This window comes from Rhincodon typus, chromosome 2, assembly GCF_021869965.1.
Source record: "Rhincodon typus isolate 14 chromosome 2, sRhiTyp1.1, whole genome shotgun sequence".
In the NCBI taxonomy this organism is placed as follows: Eukaryota; Metazoa; Chordata; class Chondrichthyes; order Orectolobiformes; family Rhincodontidae; genus Rhincodon; species Rhincodon typus.
Window position 1 is genome coordinate 101,954,071 of NC_063333.1, and position 12,925 is coordinate 101,966,995.

The 12,925-nt window shown below is 40.0% G+C and overlaps 1 protein-coding gene across 1 annotated transcript in view; it reads right to left on the reverse strand.

The window, feature by feature from the left end:
- LOC109929743 (KIAA0947-like (H. sapiens)) overlaps nucleotides 1-12,925 on the reverse strand; it is a 38,023-nt gene that overhangs the window by 703 nt on the left and 24,395 nt on the right. The window contains exons 9-13 of the mRNA XM_048608650.1: nucleotides 11,728-11,764; nucleotides 11,575-11,634; nucleotides 10,243-10,323; nucleotides 8,037-8,434; nucleotides 3-4,557 (exon numbers count right to left, since the gene is read on the reverse strand). Coding sequence (XP_048464607.1) covers nucleotides 3-4,557; nucleotides 8,037-8,434; nucleotides 10,243-10,323; nucleotides 11,575-11,634; nucleotides 11,728-11,764 — 5,131 coding nt within the window. The remainder of the gene's footprint in view (nucleotides 1-2; nucleotides 4,558-8,036; nucleotides 8,435-10,242; nucleotides 10,324-11,574; nucleotides 11,635-11,727; nucleotides 11,765-12,925) is intronic.

Below are 12,925 nucleotides of genomic sequence, written 5' to 3' on the forward strand. Positions count from 1 at the left end.
ACCCTTTTGGTCTTTTTTAGATCTATCCATAGTACTTAACGTGCTAGCAATAGCTGTCTGTTGTTGCTCTAAATCTTTTTCATATCCATCAGCTTTTGAGCCTTCTGATCTGGAATTGCTTCCTGCTTTAACAAATGCAGTTGCAGCAGAATTGATTGCTTTGAACCCCATGATTTGGTTCACTGATCCAGATTGGTTCTCATTGTCCGTGGGGCCACGAATACTGAGTTGAACATTTCCACGGAGGATGTTTAAAGTTCTTGCACGGGCAGAGAGGTTGGGATACATAGCATCCAATATTTTTACAGAGTTTTCTTGAGGTAAAGCTGAACCCCCAGATGTTGACGCAGACTGAGGTAGTCTCCCAGGTACAGGAACAGCATGTTTTGGGGTTGCAGTGCAAAACTGTAATGGAGAAGATTGGATTCGTTCATTTCTTGCAAATTCTAATGGGGATGGTGACTGCATCGAAGGAGACTTTTGTTGAGTATAATCCAAAGGAGGAGAAACCGAAGCAGCCTTTGTGGTGTCCTTAGAAGGGGAAGCCAAATCATCTACAGGAGAACATAGCGAGACTGCATTAGATGTTGTAATAAGAGGGGATATTGGTTTTGTAACTCTTACAGCTCTTGGTGGTGTAGCTACGAGTGGCGGCAGTAGTGGTGGTAAAGGTTGTCCCATTTCTAACATTACTTGATGAATTTCTTGCGTACACAATGCTGGAGCGGAAGTGTCAGCATTGGATCGTACAGGTGGATTGTTCAAATTTGAATTTCTTCTGTTTCTTCTTAAAACAGCACGACTTTTGCAGGTGGACTGTAAATTAGACTTTTGTAAAGTGCCTTCTGGTTGCAGATCTCCATCATCTTCAACCAAACTGCATGGTAATCTTCTACATAATTGTACCTTTTTGGTTTTTGCAGTCTTTTTGGAGGTATGCTCACATTCTGAAGTTCCAAATGATTCCACAGCCACTGAATTGTCAACTGTACTTTCAAATAATGCTTCATTATCATGTAAAGCCACTGTGTAAATGGGTCTTCGATGATCTGAAGGAACATCTGGAAGTGATGGATTCCACAAATCGCAATAACTAGAATGTTGTTTTGCATTTGGTGTTCCTAATTTACATTTTTCAACAATATCTGTCTGAGAAACAGCCTTAAGATCACTGCCAGTGTAAAGCACAGTTTCCGAACCAACACACATTATTTCAGTTTGTGTTGAAATGTCCACTGTTTGTACAAAACGTATATGACTGGAAGTGCCCTCTATTGGTGTATTTGTAGAATTATTCACTTTTTTTACACTTGAGGGGCAATTGGGCATTTCCTGTACAATTCCAATGGTATTCTTGCTAGTTTGCAAGCCATCTTTCTCTTGTATGTTGCTGTCTTGATTGAAACAAATGTCAGAAGAGTTTTGCAATTTCTCCACATTATCTAGTTCATTTTGCAGATAATTGTTTTCCAAACATTTATTTGCTATATGTGCACATCCTAACAACGTGTCAGTGTTAGTGCTCGATTCTGAACGAGGTTCTTTGTCACAAATGTTTAAAGCAGGGGTATCTAAATCTAGAGCTGAAACTCCATATTTTCTTGACACAGTATTATCCCCATGTTTGGCATCGTCAGAATTCATATCATTTGCTTTGAATGCTGGACTATGACAGATGTCTTGTGAAAAATCTTTATCCAAAGTTACTGGCTCAATTTTACTTTCAACAGAGTCAGGATGAACAGCCACTTGATCTTCCTTAGCATTTATTATGTTTGCAATTTTACAAACAGTTTCGTTAGCTTCTGGTACACAGTTAGAAGCAAAAGGCACTTTGTCACATTGTACCGTAACATGGCTATTAACAGAAGAGGTGTGGTGTTCAGCTTCAAGCTTCTGATTCCCAGTCTGAGCTTTGACCTCTTGAGACAAGCTTTCAGGAATGTAAACATCAGCTGTGGTGGCTACTTCAACTCTATTTTGATTAGTGGTATCCCGCATTTCTTCCTCAGGAGTTAGAATCTTTGCATGCCATTGCTTTCTTTTGATTTTTCTAACCAACATGGAGACTTCTACTTCAGACTTCTGTGGATTCATCTCACAAATTTGAGTTGAGTCTGTGCCAGATTCTTGACTGCTTATCTCTCCTATATGACATTCTTCTTCCTCATTTTCTACAACTTTATCTTTTTCTTCATTCCACTGGTCAAATGGACTTTCACAAACCAGGTCTTTTACTTTTTCAGTATCTTCAGTTGATTCCGATTCTGGGGAAAGGAAACTCACCCTTTCAGATTTGCTAGAGATTCCCATAACAGAAATACAATCTGAGGATTTGTCCTGAGCAAGATCAGTTATGGCAAAAGAACAATCTGACTCAAGAAATGAAGGTGCTTCATTTGTTTTGGTAATCATGCTGTCTTCCTCTATTGTGGACTTGGTTTCGGATTCCTCAATGGAAGACTGCACTGAAATCAATGTGCATTCAATAAATGCAGATCCATTGGAACTACCTTCGTCCATATCCACAATGTGTGTTGAAACATAGTCTTTGTTTTGATTCTGTATAACACCAGATATCTCAGAACTGTCAAAATCAAAAAATGGCGAAGGCAGCTCTCTCTTGTTAAGATAATCTTGACCTTTTGCTGAGGATTCCACTTCAGTCATCTGAGTACTGAATGGTACCAAGGTTGATATACATGCATTGTTTGCTGCATCAGATGTAGAACTATTCAATTCTACTTCCTCCATCTCCATATCCGTACTGCAAATGGAACTCTCCTGAATGACATCAGAACAGTCAGACACATGTGAAGACACCTCACTGAGTTTGTTGAAACCGTGTTTCTCCTTTATTATAAAGGCTGATTCAGCCTGTTGAATAAATTCAGGTTCTGAAGGTACCACATGTTCATTGTTGGGGCTGTCAAAGATAGGACTTTTGGAATCTAAGCCTTTTACCACCACATCTTCAGTACCGACATGGCCCTCGGACCTGTCCTGAGCTATGACAGAATTGTCAATCTTGCCACGTATAGCAGTCTCCTGTTTTCTGTCAATCCCATTATGTTCCTTTGCATCAAACTCTTCAGTGTCACTGGATGCAGAAATCGGACTGCCTTTATCTTTTTGATCATCTGATATTAGGCCAACAGAACTGCTGTTCATTTCTGTATCCTCTGTAGAAAAAAGGTTGTTTGCCTTATCCTGGGATATACTGGTTTCTGTGGAACACTCAAAATCTGCCAGCGATGATACTGCCTGCACTTTGACAAGTTCTCTTTGATCTTGTGCTGCAAGTTCGTTATGTGTTTGCTCAGAATCAGTGGCTGGCACTGAAGTCAGTATGGATTTATCTTTTTGATTATCAGATACTGAATTATCAGCAATAACTTCTTCCACCTCTGCACACCCTGTAGTTATGCAGTGCTTGGACTTGTGCTGAGAAACATCAGTTTCTACAGAACAGTAAACCTCAGCTGATGGGGTTTTCTCCTCCATTTTATTAAGATTTTGTTCTGTTGTCAGTGAGTTTATTTGAGGAAGGTCCACATCAGTTGCCTGCAACAAAACCCGTGAACATTCATCCTTTTGCCTGTCAGGTGTAAAGCTATTGCAATTCCTTTCCTCCACCTCCATGTCCTCTGTAGAAATACATTCACCCGAGTTAGTTTGAGCAACACCATCTACTTCTACATTGTTCATCTCTGAAAATGATATTTCTTCTTCCACTGTGCTAACACCAACTTGCTTCTTTGTTGTGCATTCTGATGTGGCATGCTCCCTATCAGAGGTCAGCACTGAAGTTACCATGCATTCACCTCTTTGATTGTCACATGTAAGACTATTACACTTAATTTCTGGCATCTCCATTCGTTCAAAAGTTGTTCCTAACTGTTCACCGGCACTGGCATCGTTTGACACAGGCTCCTCCTTGTCCACCTCTTTAACACAAGTTTCTACACCATATTCTTCTTTACTGCATGGTTGTGACGTTTCAAGTTCTGGTTCCACTGTTTGAAGATTACACTCTACTGAAACCACAGTGCTTTTTGAACTTTCTGTAATATCATCCCTTTTCATGTCATCATTGTAACTGTATTGTGGAGATGTCGTGTCAGTTTTATCAATAGCCCTGGGTGCAAGAACAGAATCAACATCACACTTTTCTGGAATTTTGGTCACATCACAGTCCTTCACAGTTTCCTCAAATACAGACTGAATTTCAGTGCTGTTTTCATTTCTACACTGAGCATCTTTGACAATCAAAGAACAATCTGAAACTTCAGCCTCCACTTCAGTTTTTGCTGAATACTGTTCATTCAGATCTTCAGTTTCTGCCTCAGAACAATCCATTTTCTCGGCAGATAACTCTTCACACATACTTGCAGAAATGCCTGCCTCCATCACAGGTGACTGATTAGTTGTCAGCATCTCGATGCATCCAGAATTATCCACTTGATCAGTCTTTGCTACACTTTCACTACGGTTCCTTCCAGGAAGATTACAATCTTCATCATCACTTGAATCTGTAATATCGCCAAACAGGATTTGCTGCATAAGAGAAAGAATATTTTACTTACATTATCTGACATGCAAGCTGTCTGAACAGAAAATAACAAAGCATGACATTACTTTTACAGTGTTTTTAATAAAGTCAAATAAATCAAGCTCTCTTGATATCTTACTTAGTATTTGAGTTAGAGAGACAAGGAAGACCCCAAGATCAATGCCGAGTTTCAAATTTCAATTAGGACATTAGTTGGGATGCTACACGTCACTTATGTCCCAGAGTTGTGAAAAGTAAAAGACTTCCATGTTGTCATGTATTACAGTTGTTGAAAGTTGTAGAAATATGGCCATAGGTGGAAATGGAGCCAGCCATGTCCTTAGCATAAAGACAAAAAATAGTTATTTGGGCTAGGAGTTGGAGGATGCTCATTGGACCAAGTTAAGAGTTAACTATTTCAGGCAGGTATATGTCCCAGGTGAAATTTCTTTGCGTCACTGGCACTTTCAAGATTTTAAATCGCAACTTACACTCATAATAACATAGCTAGTAATAGGAGTAGGCAATTCAGCAATTCTGCCCCTTGACTTGCTCTGCCATTTAATATGATCATGGCTGATCTCATCTTGGCTTCAACTCCACTTTGCTGTCCGCTCCCCATGACCCTACAACACAGTATTAATTAAAAATCTATCTCCTCCTCAGACTTAAACGGTCTCCCAGCATTCATTTTCCATTTTTGACTCATTTAGGCATATCTTGACCCTTTACCACTTCCAATGTTTTACTCAGAATCACAGATACTATTTGAACCATTCTTTGACAAAAGCTACCTACATTCCAATAGACTTTTATGCCCTCGCAGCAACCAGCGTGACATGCCATTTTTCTGTTTCAGTTGTGTTGAACTACTGGTTCTCTGCATTCTTGTGAAACTTGGAGCATGCAATGACATACAAGTACCATGCCTTCTAATAAGATTTGTGGGCGGCACGGTGGCGAAGTGGTTAGCACTGCTGCCTCACAGCGCCAGGGACCCGGGTTCGATTCCAAGCTCGGGCGACTGTCTGTGTGGAGTTTGCGCATTCTGCCCGTGTCTGCATGGGTTTCCTCCGGGTGCTCCAGTTTCCTCCCACAGTCCAAAGATGTGCAGGTTAGGTGGATTGGCCATGCTAAATTGCCCGTAGTGTTCAGGGAGGTGTAGATTAGGTGGGTGAAAAGGGAATGGGTCTGGGTGGGATGCGTTGAGGTTTGGTGTCGACTTGTTGGGACAAAGGGCCTGTTTCCACACTGTAGGCATTCTATGAAGATTATGGTAAATATAAATATTGGTTGTCAAAATACTACGAAGTTATAAAATATAACTGATGAGTAATTGATTCCTCCTAACAGTAATGCCAATATGGATAAGGAGGCATTCTATTTGTTTAATGCAAAACACAAAAGGATTGGTACTTGGTTAAGAAAACAAATCAAATGTCTGTATTTTCTCTATTAAAACACCTTGGATGAAAGACACAATTAAAACAGGATTCAATTCCTGTATGGCCACAAATATTTTCTTGCATAATATCAAATCTAAAGATAATTTGAAAGCAAGGGAACATTATATTTCAGAGGTATTGCTTGTGAGTGTCTAGAGAACAGTTGCAATGTTTTAGATGCTAAACTAATTTGCCAGTCTAACTACTTCCTATAGACAAATGGCATTAATAGTGAGGAATAAGGGTTGATGTTTACACACTGTAGAAGTAAAACAAAAATGGCTTGTGCATTTTTGCTGTAGGTCAGCACTTCTCTTTGGGAGTGGGTAGTGGGATGGTACATCTGATTTTACGCTAGGAATCCTGAGGTTTCGGTAGTACATCTATTGGCAGCTTCTTAACCTAGCTGAATTCCCAAATTACTGTCACGACTTTTGGCATGTGATTACTTCATCTGAACTATTTAAACTGTTTGATTACGGACCTGAGTGAGCAAAGGGATGAACTGTTGTCATGGAGTCCCAATGCTTCACTTTTCTTCACAGATACGGTCTGCAGGAAAACAGGCTTCCTTCATGATGGGAGGGGACTGCTATAGAGAAGATAGCATGGGTGGAAACTGCTGAGGTAACCCGCAGAAGTGTTGCATTGGCTAACTGGTACAATGGCAGAAGCAGTTCAACAACTGAGGATAGGAAAGATGCGCAGAAAGGCATATCACACCAAACTCCTCCTTCTAGCTAACTTATCCACTAGTTCTAGAAATCCATGCTCCCACACTTAAAAGTTGAAAAGCCCTCTTTCAAAAGCTCTTAACACTCTCAGCCCTCTCTGCTCCAAAGAACACAACCCGAGCTTAACCCAGCCTCTCTTCATAGGGAAAGTGCATCATCCAAGCCAACATCTTGATGAATCTCTTATGTTCTCCTTTGTCCTTTTCAATATTGCAAGTGTCTATTCCATATTCTCCACAGCATTAACCTTTCAATACTGGCTGCACTGTTTTAAGATTCGATACCACTGAAACAAATGTTGTTTGAATTTTCTGTAATATCGTTAGAATACCTTCACTGTAATTCAGCTGTAGCGTTGGTAGATTATTTTCATGGATACAATTGGGTGCAAGAAGTGAACCAACACTCTACATTCTGGAATTTATGTACATTGATGATAATGAAAGGTTATGAAAATCTTGAAGCTTTTCCCCCAAACGCTGAGGGTACTTTGTTAAATAAAATCTCCAAGATTAGATGAGTTGTTAGGTAAGGGTAAGGAGATATTGTAGAGAAAAAGTGGGAAAATGAAGTTGAGACATAGAATAACCATGATATAAAGTGGCAGTCAAAAAAGCTAGAGAGTTTGAATGCCTTTTCTACGTGGGAAGGATTTTATTCTCATGGCTTTGTGAAAATTAACATTATACCTTTGCACATATTGCATTCTCACTGTAGAAAACAATACTAGCATTTGACCAATTATTCAGTGAAGCTCCTTAAATAGCAATTCCAGCATAAACTTGGCCTTAAAAGGAACACTTCCCTCTCTCCTGGATTATCATTCATTCCCATTCAACTACCTTTCTGGGTTCTATGCTTGCAATTATTAATTCCCATGAATACAGAGTTTGGAAGTCACCTTGTTCTCTGGTTTGATTCTCACCAAAAAGCGGTCAGAGAAAGAAAAATTTAAGCCCATCCATCTGGGCTGGATTTAAGCCAAGGTATCAAAATAGAAGGACAGTGTGCAAATGTACACATTATCACTCATTATCTCAACAACTTTCACGTTTTATCCAGACTATTACAGAGAACAAACTGAGTGGTAATTCTCTGTTGTACCTCAGAGTCTTGCCCAAATAACCTTGGTGTTAATTGTGATAACCATAATGAAATATTTATTGCTGTTCTGTAATGTTCTGAAAGCTGGTAGCACAACGACCCAAGAGTACAGGCGCAAAACCAATGGAATACTAATAAAATATCTGATAAAATAATAAGGTTAAGTTGTTCTATGACAACTAACATCTTGTTTAGACCTGCCTTTTTAGATGAAGGAGAACATGGCAATGGAGACAGTTGCGGAGGAAGAGGTTCAGTCCAATCAAGTATTTCTTGTAGTTGTCGGCTTAAAGCATCTTGCTCATCATCATCATCGCTATCAATATCACTGCTTGAAGTGTTTGTACTGTCAGCAGGATCTTTGTGTTGAGTTAGTTCTATTGTTTTGTCATCATAGAAGGCACTGTCACCATTGCTCTTCAGTCCTGCATCAGCCAGACTCTCATCCATCTTTGAGAAATTGTTTTCTTGGTTGCACTCCAGTTGACATGGGAGTGAAGATGTTGGCAGCTCTGAAGTTTCCAAAGGACTGCTGTGACTTGGGTTACTTAAAGAACTTCTAAGCATCTTGGTTTTCTTCTGTGAAGGTCCTCTCTTGCCTATGCCAGGTTAGATTGGAGAAAAAGTTAAACGTACTTTTAAAAATCTGCTGCCTTAAGAATTTGGAGCCGGATTACCACTTAACCTTTCTGCTTTACAGTAGAGAAGTAATGACATAACTGAATGCACCTAAGAACCAGCAAGCAAATGGGAGAAGAAAATATGATGGAATACATTTGCAGGGAAGTTATAGAGAGGTGGAAGAATTTTCAACTACTGATATGACAAATGTTCAATCTATTTATGAGATGTGGATGTCACTGGGTGGGGCAGCATTTACTGCCCATTCCAGCTGCCCTTGAAAAGGCAATCTTGAATCACTGCAGTTCATGTGCTTTGTGTACACTCTCAAAAACCACGAGGGAGGGAGTTCCAGGATCTTGACCAAGTGACACTGAAGGACAGCAATACATTTCCAAGTCTGGATGGGGCGTAGCTTGGAAGGGAACCTGCAAGTGATGATATTCCCATGTTTCAGCTGCCCTTGTCCTTCTAGATGACAGTGGGCTTGGAACATGCTGTCTAAGGAGCCTTTGTACTGCAGAAATTCACATCTTGTAAATGGTACATGGGGCTTCTGCTACTGAACATCAGTGCTGGAAGAAATGAATGCTTTGCATATTGTGCCAATCAAGTAGATTATTTTGTCCTGCACGGGGTCAAGCTTTGAGAGTGTTGTTAGAGCTGCACTCACCCAGGCAAGTGGGGAGTATTCCACCATACTCCTGATTTATTCTTGTAGATGATGGACTAGCTTCTGACCTGCTCTGTAGCCATTGTATTTAAATGGCTAGTTCAGTTCAGTTTCTGGTCAATGTTAACTCTAATGATGGTGATGCCATTTAGTGCTAAGGGGTGCTGGTTACACTCATTCTAGTTAGAGATGGTAATTGTTTGGCATTTGTCTGGCATGGATGTTACTTTCCATTTGTCAGCCTGAACTTGGATATTGCTGAACATTGCACAATCATCAGCGAATGAAGCATTTGGAGATGGTTGTGTGGATAGTTGTTTAAATATCATAATACAAACTGGGAAAGCAATACTGTAGAGAAGGGGCAAGAGTTTTCTTGTGTGCTTAGGAGACTTTTCTTGATCGCTGCATTTCACACCCAATGAGGATGAATGGATTGCTGGATTTGCGTGGAACTGTCTTGGAAAAGTCGGAATTAAAAGAATAGCAGACAAAACTGCATCAGAACATTCTGCTGTTATTAAGGAGAAGATGGTTTGGATACAGCCCAGATACATTCTCCTCACAAGGGATAAGTTAGGGCAATGAAAGTCAGAATTTCATGGATGATTACAGAGGGGAAAAGAAAAGATTTACATGGATATTTCGGGGATGAAGGTCATCAATTGATGAGATTGATGATACTCCTCTTAGAGTGTAGTTTGATAGCTGCAAATATTCAAAATTATGACGGGTGTTGACAGAGCTGATAAAGTAAAAACTGCTCTCTTGGATGGACATATTAAGAACTAAAAAGACACAGATTAAAGACAAAAGACAAAGAGAAAACAATTTTAATGTTGAATACGTTTTGGATTTGCAATGCACTGACAGGGTGGTGGAGGCAGATTCAACTGTGGTTTTCAAAAGGGAATTGGATAAGCATCAATAGCGTGCAGGGTTACAGAGACTGAGTGAGGGAGTGGGACTTGCTGGATTGTTCTTTCAGACAGTTAATGTGGATTTGTGGGTCTGAATGGTCTACTTCTGTGTTGTTACCATTCTTTAAAGGTTCATACTATTCCTTTCACATTAGATGGCAGAGTCAAACAATCCAAATTAGATGCAGCATACCTGGGCTCTTGTTTGGCTTCTCTTGTACATTGGGTTTTTCAATACACATCCATATTTCTTCGAGTAACACTTTTACTTTATCTGTGGATATAACCAACAGTAAACACATTCACCAAGTAGCATTTATAAAATGGTAAAGAGGAACTCAAGCGTTCATTTATAAATGTTTGGTGTAATTCTTCCAATGTTTGCTCCCTGTGGGTGTCTTTCCTGCCGATAGTACATGGTGAATGTTTAGACAAGTAGACCCTTTTTTTTTCCACTATTGGAATAGAATAATTAACAGAAAATTCTGACAGTAGACAGCTTTCAACCTATGTATTTTTTTCCACAAGGGACGTAGGTAACACTGGCCAAGCCAGCATTAGTTGTCAATCCTCAACAGTCCTCAAGGTGGTGGCGATGAGCAACCTAACTCAACCACTGCAGTCCATGCAGTATGACTTTTGTGTAGCAGTTTGGTACAGCTGAGTGGTTTGCCAGGCCATATTAAAGAGCACCGAAGTGTCAACCACTTTGCCGTGGTGTGGAGTCGCATATAGAACACAAAAAGAAAGAATGACAAGTTTTCTTCCCAGAAGAACTTCAGCTAAGTAGATAGTACTTAATAAAATGTTCATTACTGATTGCCAACATTCAATTCTAGATTTGGTTATTACATCTATTAATCTAACTTTATATTTCATCTGCTGATAGGGATCCGAACCTGTGCTTCCAGAAGGGGCAATTATTGCATTTTGGGGAAAAAAAAAAGACAGTAAAGAAATTCACTTCAATAACTTTTTTTAAAAAAAATACTCATTTGCAGGATAAGGACCTCGCTGGCTAAGCCAGTGTTTATTGCCCAGAGGGCAGATCTGGAATCTCACACAGGCCAGACTAGGTAAGATGTCCTTCTCCAAAAGACATTAGTGAACCAAATGTTTCAATAATTTTTTTTTGACATATAAAGAGAATAGCCAAAACAACACCCCAATTCAATTATTTTTCTTTATTTTTATACAGCATTCATTTAAATACACATCCTCGTCACTTCCCAATTATCATCCGATGCATCAAAATATCCCAAATATTTCCCGAATGTCCAGTTAAAACATGGCATATTCAACATATAACTAAATATAATAAACAAGCTCTATCTCCCTTTTAAAAAAGGGGGGGTGGGCCTCTTGTGGCTCAGTAGTAGTGTCCTTAACCCTGGACCAGGAAGCACTGGTTCAAGTCCCACTTGCTCCAGGGGTATGTAATAACATCTCTGAACAGATTGATTAGAAAAACAGAAAATTAAAAGTGCACAACATTTACAGAGTGTTAGAATGCTGACTAACTTACTTGTGTCAATTCGTGTTGCAACATCCTGCAGGGCATTCTGCGTCTGTGCATCTTTCAGAACTAGAAGAAATCATATTACACAAATTGTAAAAACATGCACTTATGCACAATTAGCAAAAAAAATCATCACAATAAAAAAAATGCGGAACTTACCTTTTATACCATTCTTCTGCTGAAGTATCAACTTTTCCTGTTGATTTGAAAAAAAATTTACCAACCTCAAAAATAACAAAGTACCAATGCTTTATACGCAAAGAAGCTGCCCTATAACTTACAGTTAGAAATGCAATCAACTTGGCATAATGATGTGGCATCCCATTATTCCCTGTCCTCCTGCATATAGTTGCCAGCAGCAAATTGACAAATTTAACCTTATTTATCACATTACCCAGTGAGTGAACTTACTATCTGTTGATATTACATTTACTGTACTACAAACAATAATGATAATAGTCGCTTGGTATTACAGAACTTGAGCATTGCTGTAAAGGGTCAGATTTTGTCAAAGTTTTTAGATTTATTGTCATCAGGACAATTCCCAAGAAATACCGACATAAAGGAAAACCAACCTTTTTTATACCGTATGAGAACAGAGTGCTGTTTGGTTGGCAAGTGGACTCTGGCTGGTAGAGGTGCTTCCATAATGACAATCTACAGCTAGAAAACAATGTTTATGGTTCACGCGTGCTTGTCCTAATTTTTGTTTCTCCACTCTCAAACCCCAAACACTGACCTCCAATCGAATTAAACAGCCATCTGATTTGAAGTATACTTGATATAAATTGAAACTCATGTTTAAAAGAAGCTAGTAAGAAAGCAAAAAGACCAAATATCACATGAAGATACCAAGAACAGAAGATGCTGGAATCAGAAGTGAACGCAGTATGGAGCTGGAGGGACACAGCAGGTAAGGCAGCATCAGAGAGTAGGAAAGTCGACGTTTCGGGTCAGACCCTTCATCAGAACTGGGAAGGTGGAAGGGAGCTGGGAAATACATAGAGGGAGGAGGGGTGGGTCTGGGGGAAGGTAAATGGGATGATGATAGGTGGATGCAGCTGGGGATTGTTCAGTGGGCAGGGTGGGGCAGATAGGTAGGGGAGAAGATGGACAGGCTGTGTCAGGTCAAGGAGTTGAGAGGGAGGAGGGGTGGGATTGGGGGAGGGAAGGTGGAATGGTAATAAGTGGATGTAGGTGGGAGATAGTAGGGATTGGTCAGTGGGAAGGCGGGGGCAGAAGATGGACAGGTTATGTCAGGTCAAGGAGGCGGGGGCAGAAGATGGACAGGTTATGTCAGGTCAAGGAGGCGGGGGCAGAAGATGGACAGGTTATGTCAGGTCAAGGAGGCGGGGGC